The 25,489-nt window shown below is 36.2% G+C and overlaps 1 protein-coding gene across 1 annotated transcript in view; it reads left to right on the plus strand.

Annotated features, from left to right (window-relative positions):
- ANKAR (ankyrin and armadillo repeat containing) overlaps positions 1-25,489 on the plus strand; it is a 71,616-nt gene that overhangs the window by 19,327 nt on the left and 26,800 nt on the right. Inside the window, exons 6-13 of the mRNA XM_059928341.1 lie at positions 86-266; positions 1,390-1,609; positions 7,233-7,434; positions 10,224-10,432; positions 13,067-13,171; positions 14,525-14,766; positions 19,607-19,775; positions 25,116-25,357. Coding sequence (XP_059784324.1) covers positions 86-266; positions 1,390-1,609; positions 7,233-7,434; positions 10,224-10,432; positions 13,067-13,171; positions 14,525-14,766; positions 19,607-19,775; positions 25,116-25,357 — 1,570 coding nt within the window. The remainder of the gene's footprint in view (positions 1-85; positions 267-1,389; positions 1,610-7,232; positions 7,435-10,223; positions 10,433-13,066; positions 13,172-14,524; positions 14,767-19,606; positions 19,776-25,115; positions 25,358-25,489) is intronic.

Raw genomic sequence — 25,489 nt, forward strand, 5'->3', positions numbered from 1 at the left:
AAAAGTTTTGCCAGCATAGAAAAAAAGTAACAAATAACTTCCAAGTCAGAAAGACTTAAATTGTTTTCTTTATTTTTTTTAATAGCTACTATGTGATCAGTTTTGAACTTGAAACTTTCTATCAGCAACTATATAAGACACAGTGGTGGGGAGCCATAAATGAAATAGTGAACAATCTGAGACTGAAAAGACTTCCACTGACAGATGCTCAATTACATGAACAATTTAAGAAAAAATTTGGTTTCAAAAAAGCTATGAAATGCAAGGTATTTCAGTGATTACCACATAATTTAATGTAAGAAATTATAAATAAGTATATGTCTCAAATTTTTATCATAGGGATAAATAATAGGTTAAATAAAGTCTTCAATATGCAATTAAGATTCCACATTTTAGCAGCTGAAAAGCTCTACAATTCTGGATTACAAACTTCTGGCCAGGTTACAAAACAACCTGTTTATGAATGGAATAGTGATTAATCTTAATAACAGCTAAATATCTATTGAGTGCTTATTTTGTATGTCAGGCATACAAATACTATAAATTCTTTCAAGACACTGGTACTATTGTTATCAATCCTATTTTACAAATGAGACATTTGACATGCGGCGAGTTAAGGATCTTTCCCAAATCACACAGCTAGTAAATTGCAGAGGCAGGCTTCAGTTGTGGGGACTAAATCTAAGGAGCAAACCTGGCATCCTGAATCAAATCTTTGTATCTGCTTCAATATGCCTTGACTGACAGCTTTTGGAACTGATAAATTAATTGGTGAGCTCACCAGTTTCAAAGGATACATTGGCATTTACTTACCATTTATTTGTTTTAATGTCCACAAATTTTAAGCTTTGATAAACTATTAGTTAATTTTAAAATATTATTGTAAAGCAATTATACGCCAATAAAGATGTAAAAAAAAAATTGAGTAGTCAGAACATCTAAAAGAAGAGTGTAACATTTTCACCTCTCCACTTTGAGACATAGAGCAAAGAAGACAAACTGTATTCCTATAGCTATATATTTCAAGTCTCTAGACTTCTAAATTAGATTGTTCTTAAATCAGAGAGGAATTCGATGTCCATTTGCTTTTAAATATTTCAGAAGGATATTTGTTTCCTTGTTTTAATTGTCTCCAGAGAAGAAAGATCTACAACTTCTCCCTTAAAAAAAGGATGGGAAAAAAAAAACTTCCCCAAAATATTTTTTTAAGTTCTCAATGTTTCTTTATAGCTCTAACAACTTCCTTGCCCACGGATCTTGTGAAAATTCTACTGTAATTGCACACCAATCATGTGATTATATTAATATATTTCATTGTACTTTTCGTCCTTTAACTAAACTTTAGGTGTATTTTGAAAAAACTAATTCTGGCCTTCCTAATAATTTTAGAGTATCCCATTTGGTATGAAGTCTGCTGTTGAAAGAGGATTATCTGCTGTTTTCCATACATTTAGCCGTAAAACTTCAAGTTCGACGATCAATGTTTCAGATGAGGCAGGTTATGCTATTTTCCATCAAGCTGCTCTACACAACAGAGTTCCAATCATATGTCAACTGTGCAATGCCAACTTCAATGTCAACCAGAGACGCTTTATTATACTTAGCCAAGGTACCATAAAGTTTTTAAATCTTAAAATGTTTTTCTTTTACTTACCCCTATTTGGCATTAGGAATGCATGTTGATTTTAGCACAAGGTTAAAATTTAGTATTGGAACCTAGAGCAGAGTTGAGGTTTTTGTTTCACTTATCTCAGAGAGGCTCCTTTTAGTTCTCTAAGTATCACTTGTTGCTCCCTTATGTAGTAAATATTATTTATTCATTTATTGTGTTTCCCTCATTTGAATATAAGCTCCATGAAGGGCAAGGATTTGGTTTAGTTTGTTTGCCATGGTATCCTAGTGCCCAGAAGAAAACCTGGCATTGGTAGGTGCTTGAGAAATATTTGTTGAATGAATGGCATGATGGATGAATTCAGGGTAGCCTTTGATAATCACTGACATAATTAATATACAGTGATGTACCATAGAAATTCTGAGAAAAGGGAGATAAATAGAGATCCCAGCAGAACATCCATTTCTTATCCCAGGCTCTTAACCAGGTAATAGTTTCTTCATACTATATAAACATATTTAATAACAAAAAATTCCTCTATAATCATAATTTTAGGATTAATGACCCCTTTAAGGCTAACCTGGTTTAAACTTTAAAAAGCAAATTTTCTTGATTATTATTGTAGATATACATACATATTTATATGTTCATTGGAATAAATTTAACCAGTATAAAAATAGTAAAATTGAAAATAAAGTGGAAGCCCTCGACAACTGAAGAGGGAAATAAAATGTTGGGAATAGCTGATGCAATAACATTGGCAATAAGAAATGGCAATTTTACATTTTAACTTGCTGCCTTAAGAGGCTGTGTTACAGTTTCACACCAAAACAAAATGTGCTGCTTTAATCCTATTGACTACTGATAAATTTCATACTCTATCAGTATAATTAAAATGTTTTGGTATTAAGATGCTTCTATTACTTAATTAAAATATTCAATACACATGAACTTAGTTAAAATAGAGCAAAATTCAGTCAAAATGCAATGGGTGGCCTGTTATTTAAAGATGTGTTTTATTTTAAGTGTTTTTGGTGTAAAAAAAACATTGGTAATTAAAGTGTCTCATTCATCCTGTGACTACATAGATTTCCATTTGCTGAGAACTGAGTAGAGTTTCAAGTACGGAAAATATCTATGTGTTATTACTTAACCAACACAAAACTGCCCCCGTGAGTTTTGGCCAGCCACGAGCGAGGCAGCGTTTCTGGGTCTGCTCTGATGCAATGTCAGACGCGTGCCCACACCCAGATGACTTGGCCCAAAATTACACTCAGTTCTGCTCGGTGTAATCCTGTCACCTGCATCTCAACATAGTCATTTTGTTCTCCTTCATATGAGTCAGTGTTTACTAATTTAGGAAACCTTTTGCATACTAATAATCATACTTCTATGTGTATTCCCTTTTAAAACAGAGTCATCAAAACTAGACATGAAAAAAGAAAGAAATGGTAAGACATAAGTAAAATACTTGGTGTATTTTTAAAAGTTTATATGTTAAAACTTTTCTTGTAGTATATAATCTTCAAAATGCTGTCACATGCGAATAACACAAAATGATTTTTATATACATTTTGAAGTATACATTTTTTTCTACCCATGATTATTTATTCATCTTTTTCTTAAGTTTTGGGGGATGGTTCTCTTTTTTTTAACCGTGGAATTTGCAAATTATCTCTACTTATTTTTGTAAAATCAGGCCCCAACGTGGGTTTTATGCCTAAAAAAAGAGCAGTTAATATTATTTAGATATGCTACCATCTAGTGACATTAACAATCTATGAGGTCTGAGGAATGAGCCATTCTTGCTGAGGTGAGAGACTTGACCCAAGTACTGTGTATGAAGAAAACAGAAAAAAATTTAAAGGATACACCTTCTATATCTATATCTAAAAGGCTATACCTTCATACTCTATATAAGCTAATTCAAGGAGGGTTTATTTTTAAAGAAACCATTTACAAAGACCTGAATTTTGTAAGGGGAGGGCAATAGTTATTCAAACCAGCCACCTTCCACTGGTGGAAGAACAGCTAACGTGAGATGACCAGAGAGGATAAGTATGCTGACCTCATCATCCTCCTTCTCCAGTCTCCTGCCAGGGCTCCCCATTGGTAGTTACTGACAAGAAGCCAAAGGACAGGGATTGCAAAATCTGCAGAGGCAGAGAGCAGGGAGGGTCTTAGAGGGAGGTGAGTGGGCCTGGAGGGGGAAAAGGAAGCTTATCTACAGGCCCACCTACCCTGTAGGAATTTGCAATTGAGTAACAATAGTATACCTCCTGCATTATTGCTCTATTTTTTCCCTTTTTCTTTTCTAAATATTACTTATGGCTACCTTGTATAATATTATTTATTTGTTTATTGTGGCTTGCTCAATTGAATATAAGGTCCATAAGGGCAAGGATTTGGTTTACTCTGCCATAGTATCCTAGTGCCCAGGAGAAAGCCTGGCATTAATAGGTAGTTGGGAATAGTTGTTGTGTGAATGCATGATGGATGAATGCAGGGTAGCATTTCACAATCACTGGCATTATTAATATACGGTGATGTACTACAGAAATTCAGGGAAAATTCAGGGAAAAGAGAAAAATGGCTTTCAGGTCCCATTAGAGCATCTGTTCTTTAGACCAAGGTTCTTTCTCTACCCGAGAATAATTTCTTCAGACTACGTAAACCCCTCCAGGACTTCCCTGATTCGAGCATGACTAGGACAGTGTTTCTCAGCCTCAGCACTACTGACGTTCGGGCTTGATAAGTCTTTGCTGCAGGGGCTATCCTATGCACTGTAAAATGTTTAGTCGCAGCCGTGGCCTCTACCCACTAAATGCCAGTAGCAACCCCTACCCCAGCTGTGACAACCAAAATATCATCAGACATTGCATATGTCAAGGGGAGACATTTCATCCCACTATTATTGGATAAACTTTCAAGTATGTAGGAATCACACAGGTATCTTGTTAAATGCAGACTGATTCAGAGGGCTGGCTGAGAGCCGAGATCCTGCATTTCTATTAAGCACACTTTAAAGGAGTAAGAGCGGGGTGTAAGAATAGTATTCCTGCCCCTGGGTTGTGCTGAAATATTTTTTGAAGGAAGGTAGAGAAGAGAAGGAGAGGGTCAGTGGGGAGGTTAGTATTGTTTAAAACAGGCAACCAACCAAACCAAACCAAACAAACTTCAGTTCATTTTGATATGTTTCTCCTGCTGAGCTAATTGCGTTTCATTGATTGAAATGAACCAAAATGTTCTGTAGTCCTGATTAGGTCTCAGTCTTTTGGGGAACTTGTGCTCCTGAACCATGAACTTCAACTTGCTTCTCAGTCCCTGCGTGCCCCTTAGGTGGATCAGGATGGCTGAAGGGGACTGTAATTGGGTACTTCCCTTCCCCCAGGTAGGTTAGGCTCCGATAAAACCTCAGCAGGTTAGGCTCTGGTAAAATAGTTTCTCCTGAGGACCGACTGGCCTTGTTAAGAAAAATAGAATGCTTTGGTGTATTTCCAAATGGTTCCTTTCCCCCTTCCCCTGCTGGAAGCACAAGGGGGTATTTCTTCAATATTAACTGTGAGGACCTGGTCGAGCTCCTGGAGATAAAACTCTCTAAAGCATGGGGGCCCCTTATGACTGGGTCCCCTGGAGTTTCTCACTATCAGACTTGTCCACACTGAGCCACCAGCAATTTGTCAATTACACATCAGGTTTTCTGACTCTGCCACTCGTTCCTATAGAGGTTTCTGCTCTTGGGTTTCTGCTCCAGTAAGTTGTGATTCTCTGTATCTGCCTGTCTATCTCTCTAGTTTTGGGAGCAGCATTTTTGCCATATGACCTCACTTCTCTAATGGATCTGAGAAGAGTTGTTCATTTTTCAGTTTGTTCAAGTTTTTACTTGCTGTTAGGATGGATTGGGGACTTTTAAGCTCCTTACATGCCAGACCAGAAACTGGAAGACTAAGCAGTAATTTTAAATAAATAGATTTGGGTCAGATGTTATAGATTATCAAAGGCTATGATATAGAGCTTAGACTACTAAGGCAGGCAGGAGGCCATTGGAATTTTCTGAGTTGGCAGAAAAACAGTGCTTCACTGAGGAAATACCATTTTGGCTGAGGAATAAATAAGACTTAGGTAGACCCCAATCAGAGAAGTGTTGTTTGGGAGAAGGAAGCTTTCAGACAGCAGAAATAGCCCAGGGTGACCGGATAATTCATCATCCAAATCAGGGAGTTTGAAAATGGAAGGGCAGTATTAATAATTATGCTGGGGCAACAGGCATAGACCAGTACTTTCCTGGACGGTCGATCACCCTACATTTGAGGAGCTACAAGAAGGCCCAAATAAAGAGAACAAGGTGTGTATGTTGCCTTTCTTTCTCTCTCTCTCTTTCTTTCTTTCTTTCTCTTTCTCTCTTTCTTTCTTTCTCTCTCTCTCTTTCTTTCTTTCTTTTTCTTTCTTTCCTTCCTTCCTTCCTTCCTTCCTTCCCTCCTTCCTTCCTTCCTTCTTTCCTTCCTTTTCCTTTTTAGACGGGGGATGGTTCAGGTTAAGTTGGAGCCAGTGCATCCTTTTCCTGTACTAATGATCAGGTGGCCTCAAGATGTCACTAAAGAGTTTTAAACAAGGAGGTAAAAAGATCAGATTTACATTTTGAAAAAGTGGATTGGGAAGGGCAAGAACAAGGTGGGGATATCAGTTTGGAGATGATTATGGCTTTAAGTAGGGTGGTGATGGCAGTAAAGATTACGTTCTAGAGATATTTAGACTTGGTGATGGGGACTGGTTATGAAGATGAAATGAGAGGAGTCTTTCAGGTGTCTGGTTTGTAGAACTGGCTGGATGATGATATCCTTCACTAAATTAAGGAGCGATGAAAGAGGATCAGGTCTGGAGGAAAAGATAGGAGTTCAATTTTGAATATGATAAGTTTGAAGTGGTGTGTGGAGATGCCTAATGAGATGATTGATAGATCTGGAGCTTGGGGAAGAAATCAGACCTAGAGACATAATCCTGGGGGTCATCAACTTATAGATCGTAATGAAGCCATTGAGAAGATAAAAGTCTTAAGGTTCATTTAGATATCAGGACAATGAAAAGGTCCCAAAGGAGACTGCAAATAAGTATCCAGAGATATTGGAGAAAAATAAGAGTGTCTCATATCACAAAAGCCAAGGGAAGAAACCTTTTTAAAATGGAAGAAGTGTTCAACTTACTTTTGAGAAGTAAGATGAGACTTGAAAAACACCCACTGGATTTAGTGACATAGAAGCCTTTTATGAGCATATTTTTTCAATTTTAAAGAACCTTATCTCCTACTACAAAACATTTGAATAAAATGGAAAATAAACAAGAAATAGTTTATTTTATGACTCATACATTGACTTAATTTTTCAAATATTTAATATTTTCAGTGTTATTTATTCTTCTTAACTTATAAAGAAGTATTTATTTTTAATGGTCAGACATCCTGAGTTAAATAAAGAAGTATGGAGTTGCCTAAGTATATCCTTTTAGTGATCTTCTTGGGAGCTTTTATATCACAAGACTAAGCTCTGTGGTCAGACATTAAAAAGGCATGTTTTTCAGAAATGTTAGCTCTTTGACCATTGAAGTAATTGTCCATCCATTCTAGGTCCAACACCTCTACACCTGGCAGCACAGGCTTGCTCATTAGAAACAACCATCTGTCTACTTTGTTTCAAAGCTGATTACACACTTTCTGAAAAAAGAGGCTGGATGCCAATTCACTTTGCTGCTTTCTATGACAATATCTGCATCATAATTGTTCTCTGTAGGAAGGATCCTAGTTTACTAGAAGCTGAGGCAACAGCTGAGTAAGTTATTAAGCATTTGTAAAAATATAAATTTCTGCATTCATGGCTTGCCCCAAACACTGACACTAAAAGGACTGGTTGTTATGATTGATTTGAAAGGCTATGTTGGGCTTACTCTGCTGTCCTTTCTGGTCACTGTCTTCTCCTACCACTTATCTTTAGAATTTATAAAAATGGGAACTTCTATTAACCTATGCGTATTTTCTGGAAGAATAAGGGCTTCCAAGGAAGCCCTAGGAAGTTTTTCCTAACCTTTTCCCAAAGGTGTGGTTCTACAGATTAGTTTATCAGGTTAACTACTGATACTTAGTGTCCTGGAAGAAGCATGAGACAAGGAAGGAGAAAGTTGTTCTAAATTGGACCTTATACAACCAGGAAGCAGCCTGAGGGCTCCAGACCAAGGTGGATAGACCGTGGACAGTAAGAGAAATATCTAGTGGTATCCAGAATAGAAAGACATTAAAAAAAAGAAAAGAGCTTTGCAATAGGGAAACATTCCAAACGGTGTTCTGTTTCACAATTTAGCAACCTTTAGGGTGGAGGTAAAGCTTCTCCTGAGGATACATTCTTGGCTAGTAATCTAGATACCAGGTTATTATTTTGGTTTAGGCATAGTTTCAGATATTTTTGGGTCTTCAAATAACTTGTCGATTATTATTCAGTGTAGAAATAAATCCTCCCTAGGTTGGGGCAGAGATGTGTGTGGAAAAGCTTTCGGGAAACCAGGGTCTCTGGCTAATAGATTGTCTGGCAAATGGATTCTGGAAAGAGCCATGGAATGTGGAGACCTGAGTTCAGTTCCTAGTTCTGTCATATTTTGACAATGTGTCTTTGAGCAGAAGGGAGCTAAAAGACTGGGTGGATTGTAAAAGGTCAAACAATTGAAAATCAGAGGTAGAAGTAAGAAGCTATCTGTGAACGTAAGGAAGGCGCAAAGGATTCGTAGAGAAGACAATTACCAAGGTTGAGATCTATGTGGAGCCAATGAGGAGTGTGACCAGGCTGGTGCGTATGAATGTGGAGCACAAATGAAGGTATGCCAAGGACCTGAGAGGTCAGGACACAGATGGTAGTTAGCATGGGTGCTGAATAGGGGGAGGCATGTTGGCGAGGCAGCCAATACATGAGCTAGGCTGGCGGAAGAGGACCCAGCTGGCATGGGGCAGTGGCAGTGTGGAACTGGAAAGGGCCATAATATAACTTGCTAACATATTTTTCAAGTGAGGAATATCAGAGTGATGGTGTTAGAAGTCGAAGTTATCTTTATTCCTACCACTGAGTAGGCGAAAGACAGGAACAGAAGAACACTCTTGTTAGAGTAGAAAAGGGAGAAAATGAAGAGATGTTTACTCATAAAGGATGAGTTTCCCCTGGGCCCAGGAAAAAGAGGAGAAGCTTGGGGCCAGCTGGATATTGGTGAGGGTTCAAGGACAGGCAGCAAGAGAAAGGGGCTTCATGAAGAGAAGAAGGCATGGGTATAGGGATAAAAAAAAAAGTAATGTTTGAGGCAATGTGATATGGTGAAAAAAGGCAGGGGGACTATGTATGAAGACTGTGCTAATAAGCACCTTATTCATCCCTTACACCAAAACTGTCAGCTGATTTTTGTTACTCTCATAATTTTACCGACAAGAAAGTAACCCAAGTTGCTTAAGGTCACATTGCTTGTCAGTAGACCTGTTAGTTAAGATACAGTTGAAGTTGCCGTGACAAAGCTAGCCCCAAATATCTGTAGTTTAAAAAAGATAAACGTAGTTCTTTTTCATGAAGTCTGGGTTGGTGGTCGAGGGCTGGCGCAATGGCTTGGCAATATGAGAGACCCAGACGTCCTCTTGTTGCTTCTTCACATGTGGTTTCCATATCCTGGTACAAAATGGCGACTCCTGCTTTCATTATTATGCCTGCATTCTAGCCATGAGAAGAAAGAGAGAGGAAAAGTAATGGCACACTCCATTTCTCTTTAGGGAATTGCCCAGGTAACTTCTACTAACATCACACAGGCCAAACTCAGTCATGTGGCCATACCTACCTATACGAGGAGGTAGGAAATGTAGCATTTGGCTGGACTGCCATGTGCCCAACCAAAAACTCTTCACCATCTAAAAAGCAGATAGTGGGTTTTTGAGAAAAACTGTTAGTTTCTGCCCACACTGAGGAAGCTGGGATTTGAGAAGTGGACATGAATTGTAAAGAATGGGTTAGCAGCTGCATAGCACAGGGAGATCAGCTTGGTGCTTTGTGACCACCTAGAGGGGTGGGGTAGGGAGGGTGGGAGGGAGATGCAAGAGGGAGGAGATATGGGGATATATGTAAATGTATAGCTGATTCACTAAGTTATAAAGCAGAAACTAACACACCATTGTAAAGCAATTATACTTCAATAAAGATGTTAAAAATTAATAATAAAAAAAAAAAGAAATGGGCTGGAGCACTACCTGAGCCTCAGTTTCATCATTTGTAAAATGGGCTGATAATACTTGCCTTGCTTTTTCCTTCACTCATAGAATTGTAGGGAGCCAATGAGATAGTATAGTCTAAGAACTCTGTACATTATCAACTTCCAAACAAATTGTAATGCATGATAATCAAGTTGGGAGGGAGGGTAGGGGTAGCCAAGGCAAGGGAGGCAAATCTACTGACATGTGGAATATACAGAACAACACTATGTAAGGAAGAGAAGATGATGTATAAATCAGACTTCCTCCAACAGCCATTTTGATAGTTTTACAAGAAGTAAATTTGACACTATGTGTGTGCTCAATTATTATGACATATTCCTTGATTTTTAGGAATCAGTGTACTCCACTGTTACTTGCTGCCACTTCGGGAGCACTGGACACTATTCAGTACCTACTTTCTCTTGGAGCTAACTGGAGAAAAACAGATATTAAAGGAAATAATATAATTCATTTAGCAGTGCTAACCTTTCACACGGAGGTTCTCAAGCATGTAATAGAGTTAAATATTCCTGAACTCCCAGTTTGGAAAACTTTGGTAGGTGAGTATAGAACACATAATCTCTTTATAAATAAATGTTCTGATCATTATTCAGTTTAATTATTGGTACTTATTCTGAAATAAAACAAAGTAAAGCATTCATCATATTTTGAGTTAAAATCAGAAATACAAATAATACTGGACTATTTTTGTGTGTGTAAAAGTAGTTTTATTTCTAAATTAAAATAAAAGAATAATAACCCAGATGATATTTCACACAATTATATTTATTTTTATTTTCCAACTTTCTCCAAAAGTCCAGCCATCCTCAACTCCATAAAAAAAGAAAAAGAAAAAGAGGTAGGAAATAAAGTTTGAGTGGAAAATATAAGATTCCTTCCAATTCATTCCTCACCTCCTAATTTTAGAGACTGATTCAGCACCATCTTTCCTCATATTTTGATAATGTTTTGTGAAAAATTCTATTTGAGGTTTTTTCCCCCAATTTATATTCAATCTAGCCAGAAATAAAGGTAAGAGTTACTGGCCAACTGAATGTACACATCTAATTTTACTCCCTCTCAAGACCCTACTAAAATTACATGGAGATTAAATAGCAGGAAACAAGCATTGAAGAGAAAACAGGAAAAAGCAATAAAATATTGAAAACAGACAGGCAAATCTTAGGACCTAGCAGACCAGAGAAATCATTCCAAGCCAACTCTGGGAAAGCTGAGAACGTCTCAGATTCACACCATAAATCCCCAATAGACTGGCTGGAGAACTGGCGGTGCCAGTCAGGAGTGCTCTCTGCAGAGGCTAAGCAGGAAAGACCTAAAGATCTAAAGCGGGAATTCTCCCCAACTAACAGGAAACTGGGAATCTGACCCAAGAGAAAAGCAAAGGGAATTTCAAAGATGACAGCAAAGGGAAGTCCCAGAATGGAAACCGTGTACCCAGACCAAAAGGAAAGTGTGGGAGGAATGACCAACAGGTACAAAGAAAACTAAGCAGATGAAATAAAATGAGGAAATTATTACCTCCAGGAAAAAGCAAAAGTAAGGAGACACAAGGTAGTACACTGCAGTACTTAGCTGTGAATAATATCTGTATAGGCATTGTAATGTAAGTGTTGAATTTTCATTTAACGAAAAACTATAAATATAGGGAAGGGGGGAGCAGAGGAAATGGCAGAGCAGTGTTGAAAGAGCTAGTTTCCCATTTATCATGACATGAAGTCAGTCAATGATGTCTAGAATTGATATAGCCAAAGGTAACAGTGTGTATAAATATTTAGAAATGTGGAGATATGTAAATCACAGAAGGTACAGGGAAAGAGTCCAAAGTGGTACTATCTGGAGAGAGAAAAGTGGAGAGGGTGGGGTAAAGAACCGTTATATTTTGCTGTAGGCTTTTTAGTAACATTTAACTCTGAATCATGAGCATATGTTACTTTAATAAAATTAAAATTAAAGGAAAAATTAAACAACTTGCAGAATGAGAACTGACATTTCTCCCAACAACTCGTTTTAGGATGGGATAAGATAAATAAATATTTAAGATTTTCAACCTACTGATGCACAAAGTCTGAGTAACTGGCTTCAAAACTGGCTCAATACCTGATTTTGGAATTTACTGGGTGCTGGGAACACATTCCAAGTATATCAGCCCAAGAGATACTGGATGGGGTTTTCAGTGTTTATTTGTATGCATATACATCATTATATCTTTGTCTTTTGAGAGGTAACTAAGAAGAGTATCCTGCTGCTTTTGATAAAGGCTAACACATTTGAAATGCAGTGGTAGGACCTTCTGGCCCCTAACGGTAATAGCCTCATGGCACAAAAAATTCTTGACAGCCACTCCTTCCTACAGCGATTGTTGGGAAGTCCTGATAATGACATGAACACAACCGTAACCATGAGCGTCTGGCCACTGCTTCTTTGCTTCGTGCCGTATAATAGCTCTTTCTCCTCACACTACCCATTTCCACTATGAGTAAAAGAAGAATTAGAGTTTATTAGAACTCCCTGGGATTAGCTCTTGGAGTGGAAGCTGAATTTTAAAAGAGAGTACCATGGAGTGAACCAGCTAGGTAGGAGTCAGGACAAGATTTGTTGTTATAGGGGCTGGGTAAAAAGAGATGAGCAAAGATATTTCTATGTGGTTTTGCTTGAGCCAGAGATATTGTTTAGAATCATGTATATTTGTAGTATTTCCTGTCTGGAGTATAAATTCATTCAAGATTTTTTAAAAGTATCTTCTTCATACTCAGGAAATGTATAAAGCTTTAATGGATATTAAAGTTTTATTGACAGTAATGTAGTTTACTTTGCTGTCCTTGAAAACCCATACTCAAATTTTATTCAACGACTGATATCAGGCAAGAGAGAAGTATACTGTTTTCCAAGCGAATTTGAGCCTTGTGGCCAGCCAATCTAAGTCATTCAGACCAAAGATAAAAAATTTCAGAGTTTTTTAATACTAATTATATAGATTATAAACTTCAAAGAACATGGGTGTTCAATCCGTTTAAGCACCTCACAGGCACAGAGGGGAATTTAATGAATGCAGTTGGTGGTGATGTTGGTGATCTCAACTCATGGCTTCACTTGGCCTGTACAGAAACAGAATCAATCATTCCATTACCTCTTATGAAATTACAATGTGTACTTTTCTGTTGAAAACTTACCAGAAATGTTGCAGTGCGAAAGCTATAAACGAAGGATGATGGCTGTCATGTCTTTAGAAGTAATCTGCTTAGCAAATGATGAATACTGGAAATGTATTTTGGATGCAGGTGATGTAAAATCTATTAACTATCTTTTGCTTATGCTATTTTATGTAGAGATTTATTCAATCACTTTAAAATGTATTTTTAATTATGGAGAAAACTTTTTAGTTGATTTTAACTTTCTATTTTTCTAAGATCATTTCCTTTACCTGTAAACCTTATATTTTATATTCCAAGTGGAAGCTGCACAGTATCAAAAAACTATATAAATCTCATTTCTCTAAAAGTTTGCAAACTTAAAAATTATATTAAATTACTGCATCATACTATCCTTATGTTTACTTTCACTTAAAAATTATCCCTATTCTGTATTTGTACACTTTATTTGTAAAAATAGCAGTTGCAATGTCAGGCTTGGGTTTGTAACTAGCTCTACATTTAGAACTTAGGCTAATTGCTTACTTTCTTTATGCCTAATTTCCTCATTAATAAAATAGTTACTACCTCACAGGATTGTTTTGAGAATAGCACTTCCCATTATAACTTTCTGAAATGATGGAAATATTCTATCTGCACTGTCCATTATGGTAGCCATTACTCTAATGTGAATGTTGGGCACAAATGAGATGCTTCATAAATATTTGTTGAATGAATGAAAAATTTATTGTAGGTAGTCCGCTAATATGTTCCTAAAACCATGTACAAAAAGCTCTTTGTCCAAAAAAAGTGAACCACAGATAAACAAGTCATGATGGAGGTTTCATTTAAGGTAGCTAAATACATATATACATCCCTAATTATACCCATGATATTTCCAGCATGTCATGTGTGCTCTTTAATGTTTTTCCTTCACATTGAACTAAAGTAACAAGCATCCAACTGAAGCCATACTTTCTATTTTCACCACGCCCAATGATTTCCATCTTTGAACCAACTGTAATTAATGAGGCTAAGACTGCTTTATACTAGATTCAGCACTTTTCATTTTTCAGTTGATTGTATAAAATATGGGTAAAACATAATAAAATGCTCAAATAATTACACAAACAACTGCCACACAAAGTTGATGCAGTAACCAAAACAGAACTCTACCATATGGTAGCTCAAATAATTTATTTATCAATGATCTTAAGCCAAAATTCAATGTTTCAGAGGTGGCTTACTATCACCAATATGAAATATATGATTGTGTGCTATGTGAAAATCAAATGTGTAAACAATGAGAGCCGCCTACACTATAGAAAAGACAGAAAAGTACACTTGTGTAGTTTCAAATGATAATTTTATAAATATTTTATAGAATCATTTGCTAACTGTTTATATGGCAATGCCCATAAACATTATTTAAATCTTATCATGATAAATTGACTACAAATAGTTACAAACAATTCATGCTTTTTCTTGATCTTTTCATTGCAGGCACCATTCCTGCCTTAATCAATCTATTAAAAGGTTCCAAAATAAAATTACAGTGCAAAACAGTTGGGTTATTGAGTAATATCTCAACCCATGCAAAGATAGTGCATGCTCTAGTAGAAGCAGGAGCCGTTCCAGCTTTGATCAACCTACTGGTTTCTGATGAACCTGAACTACACTCTCGGTGTGCTGTCATTCTATATGATATTGCTCAACTTGAAAACAAGGATGTTATTGCCAAACATGTAAGCTCTTTTCATAGAACATCATTTTGACTGACTAATTCTTTCATATAGAAGCTAGAAAGATACATACCCATTTCATTATGCAGTGGCCCTCATAAACTCTCAGGGAAGAGCTCCAATCTTAATGAGGATGGCAAAAGAGCAAACCTGCCACAATCCCACGAGTGCCGAAATTAAACAAGAGCAAGATAGTACCAGAGCAAGCACAGCAAAGGGTTGTCTGTTTTCCCTATCCCGAAGTCTCACAAGGCAACAGAGTGGGCCCAGGTAGATCATACCCGCACATTGGGTTTGTGTCAAATCTGAGGAACGTTGAGCTTAAGAAACCTATCACTTTGGTAGCAACCAGTAAGCAAGCCTATTCTTTGCCTGGCGGTAGACGTTACCACACCTTTCAAGAATGATAGCAGGATGAGCCAAGATCCAGTAAGTGATAAACAGCATTAGGATATGAGTAAAAGTTGTACTTGCACATGTACCACTTCTAGGGCCCACATCATGGGGTAATGGCATTATAATGAGAAAAACCACAGGCAAATGAAGCGAACAGTAATTCGAGGAAGAGACACATAAAATCTTGCTAGCTCCAGTTTGGCAAGGTCTGGGGAGGAGTTTATGTTACGTAAGGAGGTAGTATCAGCTAGGATAGCCTAGATGATATTGTGGTAATATCTCCCAAATATCAATGCTAAAAACAAATGAAGATTTATTTCTCAGTCAAAAAAAAAAAATGATAGCTACATAAAAATCCTGAAAAATGGCCCAGGTAAAAGAGCTGTTACAATCTTGATACACTCCCAATACTGGTAGGAGTTCAAGAGACCAAGGGAAAACTGTTTCTCAACAAAATTATCTGGTAAAACTATCACCTGGGACAACATGGAAGACAGGCCAACTGCTTATTTAGCTCTGGGGGATGTGGTTGCTTCTTGTTGTTTATGAGAAGATATTAAAAGAAGTACTACCATCTTGGCTATTTCTGTTCTGGCTGGTAAATGTAGTCTATTTGTGTACCAGAAAGAATTAGAAGAAAAAAAAAATTTTTTTTTTTGTGAACACCAAGCAATCTTTGCCATGCTGTATTTTTTCAAATAAAACCCACCTTATTATGTCTATTAATATTTTACATAATATCTTTTAAAGATATTTATAAATAAGGTTATTTTTATAGTTTTTGTCAGGTGATGCTTCTTCATTATGGACTGAGTCATTTAGCATTATAAAATATACCCTTTTTGTCAAGTTCAGTACTTTTGCCCCAAATTCTATGTTGTCCAAAATTAGATTTGTGATCTTTGTTTTCTTTTGTGCTCTCATGTTTAATTTGGCTTTGCTTATCCTTTTCTTTTTAACTTTTTGGAGTCATTTTACTTCTTGCTGGTTGTTTTGTTATCAATCATTTGGAAAATATATTAGAAATTTTCCCCTCCCCCCAGACCCACAACTAGAGTTAGTCAGTTAGTCTTATTCATTTAGACCTCACTTTAGACCTCTCCAGTGATTCTGATCACCCAGTTAGGATAAATGTGTCCCTTGTATGCAGTATATTTAGGTTTGCTTTGTCATTCACTTTTTATTGAATATAGCTCATTTACATTTATTGATGTGATGTTTAATCTTAGTTTTGGCATATTTTGTTATTATTTTTGTTTTTTTAAAAATCTTCTACTGTATGAGCAGGGTTTTCTTCCTTTTTTTTCTTTATCTTTAAATTCCAGGACTTACACATCAGTGTTAGTTACCTATTTTTCCTGGGGCTTGGTTTGACTTTTCAACATGTACATTCATCTTCTTTTATTTTCAAAATGTTTTCTTGAATTCATGTCTTTAAATATTTTTTCTGTATTATTCTTTCAGTAAATTCATAAACAAGTACTTTTTGAGAGTTTATTATATGGAAATACACTTCTAGATGTTAGGGTTATAGCAGTGAATAAAACAGACAAAATCCCAGCCTTCATGGAGTTTTTATTCCAGTTGGGGATAACAAGACAATAAAGAAAATAAACCAAATATAGTATATTTGATGAGAATAGATGTTAAGGAGGAAAATAAAGCAGGGAAAGGGAAGAGGGGAGCTTGGTAAAAAATACTTCACTAAGAAGCTGGCATTTGAAAGGGGGAGAGGGGTGGGGGAGGGATGCATTGGGAGGTTGGGATTAGCAGATGTAAACTATTATATATAGAATGGATAAATAACAAGGTCCTACTGTATAGCACAGGGAACTATATTCAATATCCTGTGATAAACTATAATGGAAAAGAATACAAAAAAAGAATGTATATATGTGTGTGTGTGTGTGTGTGTAATTGAATCACTGTGCTAGACAGCAGAAATTAACAAAACATTGTAAATCAACTATACTTCAATAAAATAAATTTAAAAAAAGAAGTTGGCCTTTGAGTACAAACCTAAGATAGATGAGGAGGTGTGCCATGTTTTTCTGTTGGGAAGAGCATTCTAGGCAGAGGAAACAAATGCAGAGTAAATGAAGTGATAGTATGCCTGGCATATTCAAGGAATAGCAAGTAAGCAAAAGTAGCTGAAGAAAGAGAAATAGGAGACACTCTTAGCTGGATAATGGTGGACAACATCATGTAGGGCCATGTGGATAATTGTTAGACACCCTGGCTTTTACTCTGAGTATGTTAAGCCATTGAATAATTTTGTTCTGGGAAGTTCCATGAAGAGATTTATATCACTCTACCTTCTGTGTTGAAACAGGTGGGCAAGGGTGGATGCAGCAAGACTAATTAAGAAGCTATTTTGGTAATCCAGGTGACAGACAGTGGTGTCTTGAACCAGGGTGGTAATAGTGGAAATGGTGAGAAATAGTTATATTCTGTATTATTTTTCTGAAAGTTGAGTCACCAGGAGCTGTGGGAAAGCTGAAAGATCTGGAGGGACCTCAAAGGAGACTAAGAAAGAATGGCCACCGAGGTAGGAGGAAACCTGAGGAATCTGTTGTCCTATCAGCCAAATGGGGAACGTGTTCAAAGAGGAGAAGAATATCAATAGTGTCAAAGGCTGTTGTAAGATGAAAGTCAAAAGTTGACTGTTGAATTTATTGATCACTGAATTAACTAACCACTTCTCTTTGGGAAGACCAATTATTTGTGTATTATATCACCTTTTCCAGTTTTATACAGCTATCATTTTCTCTCTAGTCCTTTTCCACTCACTGTTTTATTTCATTTTTTTCCCCCTCAATCCTATCCTCCTTGTCTCTTGCTATGTTTTCTGGCCTTGTTTATTTTTGTGTAGATTAAAGTTTGGCTTTTATATTTTTCCACGTCTTTCCTGAGCTTTTTCAGCTCTTGTTTCACCTCTCCCTGTCTCAGAAAATCTTCCCTGAGCACTGATGTCTCTCCTATGCACCCTTGTTTTATAGAGGTGATTGCCTAATTAATTTTTTTCATTGATAACAATATACCATTTTCAGTTAAAGTTTTTCATCTACTTTGTGGCATATTTTTCTTAAAAGCATTCTTTATCTGTCATAAGTTTTCCCTATTTTTTGTCTTCTAATATATTTGGACAGATCCTGTTCTACTTCCTTTTTGAACATTACTCACTTTGAATTAGATAAGTTCTTTCTGGTCTAGATATTTGCAGGAAATACATGTGAGAAAGGGCCCAGATCCATGTTCTAGGCTAGCAAGAATATGACATATGCTACAGGGTTTTATGCATGGGTCCTTTCAGCTTCACTTTCCCTTAGCCAACAGAGACTGTTGCATAGTACTCGTAATGTGGATTCTATTTCCTCCACAATGCAAAAGTCTATCTCTTCCTTTTTATCTCACCAATAAGACTACTTTTTCCAAACCTCTTATTGGTATCATTCTTTATTCGTCCTTGCCCTCCTTAATTTTTGAAACTTTAGGACAAATTGGTCCAGGAAAGATCCTGCTGCCATCCTCCATACCCATTCCTATTGTTCCAGACAGGGAAGTGTGTGTTGTGTGTGTATGTGTATGTTTTCCTGCCCCTTAAGGTAGAGCCACTTACTTTGGAAAACTGTGTTCTGCCAGTAATTCCTGTAGCCAGTGGCCATGGGAGATCTCGCGTATCCCTGTTGGCTACTCATAAACATTTATTATGGTTCAACATTACTGATGTCTCCTAGCTTTATTGAAAATGACATTACATTTCTGTTTCTTATCTTCTTTAATATCCTTTCATTAATTCTGTTAGTAGGGAGAAATGCCATCTTTACTCCACTTAAAATTAAGAAACTATGTTAACATTTAAAAATAATATTTTGTGTTGCATAAATATAATTACCAATTACAAGTGCAATGTATACAATAGCAAATATTTCCAAATGGGCACTGTATTCAATTGATATTACTTAGTTGTTTCACTTTTAGATACTTAAATGTTACAGTGAACTTGCAGCCTCAAATTATTTTGGTATAGAGGAGACTATTTGAAAATATATTTATAGAGACTTCCCTGGCGGTCCAGTGGTTAAGACTCTGCACTTCCAATGCAGGGGGCATGGGTTTGATCCCTGGTCGGGGAACAAAGATCCCACATGCCATGTGGTACAGCAAAGAAAGAAAGGAAGGAAGGAAGGAAGAGAGGGAGGGAGGGAGGCAGGAAATATATTTATAGAATACTTTCCTTAATATTGAAGCATAAGATATGCTCAAAGTTGTAATAACTGTCATTTAATGTGCCATATCCGTAGGCATGTTTGTTTATGGGCAGTTGTTCTCTCCTAAATAAGCAGATATTTATAGCAAGAAAGATTATAGACTTGTGTTTCTAAATAAAGATAGCATACATCTTAAATAAATTCAATTATAATTAAATCTTTTTGTTTATTTTTAGAATGGAATTCCAGCTCTGATAAATCTTTTGAACTTAGACATAGAAAGCGTGCTAGTAAATGTAATGAACTGTCTACAGGTATTATGTATGGGAAACAAAAACAATCAAAAAGCAGTGAGAGACCATAAAGGCATCCCATATCTTATCACATTTCTGAGTTCTGATTCAGGTAAGTCTTTTTCTTTTTCTTTTTATAAATTTATTTATTTATTTATTTTTGGCTGCCTTGGGTCCCTGCTGCTGCATTTGGTCTTTTCTCTAGTTGCAGTGAGCGGGGACCACTCCCCACTGCGGTGCACGGGCCTCTCACTGCAGTGGCCTCTCCTGCTGCAGAGCAGACTCCAGGCATGCGGGCTTCAGCAGTTGCGGCACTCAGGCTCAGCACCTGTGGCCTGTGGGCTCTAGAGCACGGGCTCTAGAGCACAGGCTCAGTAATTGTGGCACATGGGCTTAGCTGCTCCACAACATGTGGGATCCTCCTGGGCCAGGGTTCAAACCTGTGTCCCCTCCATTGGCAGGCAGATTCTCAACAACTGCACCACCAGGGAAGCCCCCAAGACTCATTTTAGATCTAAAGATACACACAGACTGAAAGTGAGGGGATGGAAAAAGATATTCCATGCTAATGGAAATAAAAAGAAAGCTGGAGTAGCAATACTTATATCAGACAAAATAGACTTCAAAACAAAGACTGTAACAAGAGAAAAAGAAGGGCATTACATAATGATAAAAGGTATCAATCCAACAAGAAGATATAACACCTGTAAATACATATGCACCCAAAATAGGAGCACCTAAATACGTAAAGCAAATATTAACAAACACAAAGGGAGAAACTGACATTAACACAGTAATAGTAGGGGACTTTAACACCCACTTACATCAATGGACAGATCATCAAAACAGAAAATCAGTAAGGAAATATTGGCCTTAAATGATACATTAGACCAACTGAACTTAACAGATATATATAGAACGTTCCATCCAAAACCAGCAGAATACACATTCTTTTCAAGTGAATATGGAACATTCTCCAGATATATAGTTTGCTAGGCCACAAATCTAGTCTCAACAAATTTAAGAGGATAGAAATTATATCAAGCATCTTTTCCGACCACAATGGTATGAAATTAGGAATCAATTACAGGAAGAAAAATGGGAAAAACACAAAAACACGTAGAGACTAAACTACATGTTAATTTAAAAAAAACCAATGGGTCAATGAAGAAATCAAAGAGGAAATCAGAAAATACCTTAAGAAAAAATAAAAGTACAACTTTCCAAAATCTATGGGACTTAGCAAAAGCAGTTCTGAGAGAGAAGTTTAGCAATACAGGCCTATCCCAGGAAATGAGAAAAATCTCAAACAATCTAACCTTACACCTAAAGGAACTAGAAAAAGAATAACAAACAAAAAAATTAGTAGATGGAGGAAATAATAAATATCAGAGTGGAAGTAAATGAAATAGAGACAAAAAAGAAAGAAAAGATCAAGGAAACTAAGAGCTGGTTATTTGAAAAGATAAACAAAATTGATAAACCTTTAGCCAAACTGATCAAGAAAAAAGAGAGAGGGCCCAAATAAATAAAATTATAAATTAAAAAGGAGAAATTCCAACTGACACCACAGAAATACAAAGGATCATAAGATACTACTACAAACAATTATACACCAACAAATTGGACAACCTAGAACAAATGGATAAACTGAATCAGGAAGAAATAGAAGCAGACCGCTACTAGCAGTGAAACTGAATCATTAATCAAAAAACTCCCGATAAACTAAAGAATTCACAGGTGAATTCTTTTTTTAATAAAAATATGCTATGAACATTTGTATACAAGTTTTTTTTTAAGGTTTATTTATTTTTTAAAATTAATTAATTTATTTATATTTGGCTGCGTTGGGCCTTCGTTTCTGCGCACAGGCTTTCTCTGGTTGCAGAGAGCAGGGACTACTGCTCGTTGCAGTGTGCGGGCTTCTCATTGCAGTGGCTTCTCTTGTTGTGGAACATGGGCTCTAGGTGCACAGGCTTCAGTAGTTGCAGCACATGGGCTCAGTAGTTGTGGCTCACAGGCTCTAGAGCACAGGCTCAGAAGTTGTGGTGCATGGGCTTAGTTGCTCCATGGCATGTGGGATCTTCCCAGACCAGGGATCAAACCTGTGTCCCTTGCATTGGCAGGCTGATTCTTATTCACTGTGCTATCAGGGCAGTCCCTTCACAGGTGAAGTCTATCAAACATTTGTAGAAGAGTTAATACCTATCCTTTTCAAACTATTCCAAAAAACTGAAGAGAAAGGAACACTTCCAAACTCCTTCTGTGAGGCCACGATTGCCCAGATGCCAAAACCAAAGACGCTACAAAAAAAAAAAGAAAATTACAGGCCAATATCCCTGATGAACATGGATGCAAAAATCCTCAACAAAATATTAGCAAATTAAATTCAACAATACATTAAAAGGATCATACATGATCAAGTGGCATTTATCCCAGGGATGGTTCAATGTCCACAAATTAACCAGTGTGATATACCACATTAACAAACCAAGGATAAAAATTCTATCATCTCAATAGATGCACAAAAAGCTGCTTCTGACAAAATTCAACATCCATTTATAATAAAAACTCTCAACAAAGTGGGTATAGAGGGAATATACCTCAACATAATAAAGACCATATATGACAAAATCACAGCTAATATCATACTCAACAGTGAAAAGTCGAAAGCATTTCCTCTAAGATCAGGAATATGACAAGGATGCCCACTCTTGTCACTTTTATTCAACTAGTAGTGGAAGTTCTAGCCACAGCAATCAGAAAATAAAATAAATAAATAAAGAGACTCTAAATTGGAAAGAGAGAAGTAAGATTGTCACTGTTTGCAGGTGAAATTATACTATGTATAGAAAACCCCAAAGAGGCCACCAAAAAACTATTAGAACTAATAAATGAATTCAGTAAATTTGCAGGATACAAAATTAATATACAGAAATCCATTGTGTTTCTGTACACTAATAACAATCTATCAGAAAGAGAAATTAAGAAAACAATCCCATTTACAATTCCATCAAAAATAATAAAATATCTAGGAATAAATTTAACCAAGGAGGTGAGAGACCTGTATTCTAAAAACTGTAAGACATTGATGAAAGAAATTGAAGTTGACACAAATAAATGGAAATATATACCAAGCTCATGGACTGAAAGAATTAATGTTGTTAAAATGGCCATACAACCCAGGGTAATCTACAGATTCAATGAAATCCTTAATAAAATACCGATGACATTTTTCACAGAGCTACAACAAATGATCCTAAAATTTGTATGGAACCACAACAGACCCAAATAGCCAAAGCAATCTTGAGAAAGAAGAACAAAGCGGGAGGTATCACACTCCCTGATTTCAAACTATACTACAAAGCTATAGTAATCAAAACAGTATCATGCTGGCACAAAAAGAGACACATAAATCAATGGAACAGAAAGAGAGCCCAGAAATAAACCCATGCTTATATGGTCAATTAATCTGTGACAAAGGAGGAAAGAATATACAATGGGGAAAAGATAATCCCTTCAATAAATGCTGTTGGGAAAACTGTACAACTTCATGCAAAAGAATCAAACTGGACACTTTCTTACACTGCATACAAAAATAAACTTGAAATGGATTAAAGACTTAAATGTAAGACCTGAAATTTTAAAACTTCTAGAAGAAAACAGGCAGTATGCTCTTTGACATTGATCTTAGCAATATTTGTTGAATATTTCTCCTCAGGCAAGTGAGACAAAACCAAAAATAAACAAATGGGACTAAATCAAACTAAAAAGCTTTGCATAGCAAAGAAAACCATCAACAAAATGAGAAAACAACCTACTGATTGGGATAAATATTTGCAAACAATATATCCGATAAGAACTTAATATCCAACATATATAAAGAACTCAAATGACTCAACATTACAAAAAACAAACAAACCAACCTAACAAACCAATTAAAAAATGGGCAGACAACCTGAATAGACATTTTTCCAAAGAAGATATACAGATGGCCAAGAGACATATGAAAAGATGCTCAACATCACTAATCACCAGGGAAATGCAAATCGAAACCACAATGAGCTATCATTCACACCTCTCCAAAGGGCTATCATCAAAAAGATAGCAAATAACAAGTGTTGCTGAGGGTGTGGAGAAGAAAGAACCCTCTAGCACTGTTGGTGGGAATGTAAATTGGTGCAGCCACTATGGAGAACAGTGTGGAGATTTCTCAAAAAATTAAAAATAGAACTACCAAATGATCCAGCAATTCCACTTCTAGATGTTTACCCAAGGAAAACTTAAACACTAATTCAAAAAATAAAAGCACCCCTATTTTCAATTAGCATTATTAACAATAGTCAAGATATCGAGGCAACCTAAGTGCCTACTGATAGATGAATGAATAAAGAAGATGTAGTATATATACACAATGGAATATTTACAGCCATAAAAAAGAATGAAATCTTGCCATTTGCAACAATATGGATGGAACTAGAGTGTATTACGCTAAGTGACATAAGTCAGACAAAGACAAATATCATATTACTTATGTGTGGAATCTAAAAACCAAAACAAATGAACAAACGGAACAAAAACAGACTCATAGATGCAGAGAACAAACTGGTGATTGCCAGAGGCAAAGGGAGTTTGGGGGTTGTGCGAAATAAGTGAAGGGGATTAAGAGGAATGAACTTCCAGTTATAAAATAAGTCACAAGGATGTAATATACAGCATAATGAGTATGGTCAGTAATATTGAAATAACATTGTATGGGAATAGATGGTTTTTTGAGTTGATCATTTCATAATGTATTTAAATATCAAATAACTACTGTACGCCTGAAACTAACATAATATTGTATGTCAACTATACTTCAATTAAAAAAAAAAGGAAAAAGGAAAAAAAAGAAAATAAATTTACTGCAAATGTATTAAGTTATTCCAATAGTTCCTAGGACTCTATACCAAGGGAAAAAAATACAAACAGGAAGGAAATGTGCCAAGATTTCTCCTAAGCATTGTTTAAAACAGTGAAAAGTTGGAAACAACACATTATTTTTTAAAATGCAAATGTTTAAGGAAATGTGATACACCCATTAATGGAATATTTAGGAGACACTGATGTTCATAAAGAATGGGAAAATTTTTACCAGTAAATTAAAATGCAGGATACTGTGTTTATAGTACAACTATATTAAATATGTCTGTAACACTATCTAAAGTTATCTATATTTATATAATATATATTATATATATTTATAAAAGTAGTGGATGAGATTAAATGAAATGTTTGCGCTTGGGTGGTGAAAGTCTGGACAGTTTTATTTTTTCTATTTTTCTTTATTTTCTAAATTTTCTAAACTCTATAAATTTGATTTTCAAATATGGGAAACTAGTGATATATGCTGCATTTTTATGCTCTTACTTTTTAAAAGATTTATTTAACTGGTTCTTGAATTCATTTGAAGATGTGTTGACAGCTGTATCTTCTGTTACAATTGCTGAGGTCGCACGTGACAATAAGGAAGTTCAGGATGCTATGGCTATGGAAGGAGCCATTCCTCCTCTGGTGGCTCTTTTTATAGGAAAACAACTTAGTGTTCAAGTGAAGGGTGCAATGGCTGTGGAAGCACTGGCAAGTTACAATCCTGCTATTCAGAGAGCATTTCTGGAAAAATCATTAAATAAATATCTTTTAAAACTCCTCAAGGTAGGAATTTTATGATTCCTTTTCATTTTTCTTAGATAAAGCATTCAATACTGAATTTAGTTAAGTGAAAAGAAAACTAAAACTAATGCTAGAATAAACATTTTATCAAACATACATTCCTACGGTATTCAA

Source organism: Balaenoptera ricei, chromosome 7 (assembly GCF_028023285.1).
Source record: "Balaenoptera ricei isolate mBalRic1 chromosome 7, mBalRic1.hap2, whole genome shotgun sequence".
NCBI classification, from domain to species: Eukaryota; Metazoa; Chordata; class Mammalia; order Artiodactyla; family Balaenopteridae; genus Balaenoptera; species Balaenoptera ricei.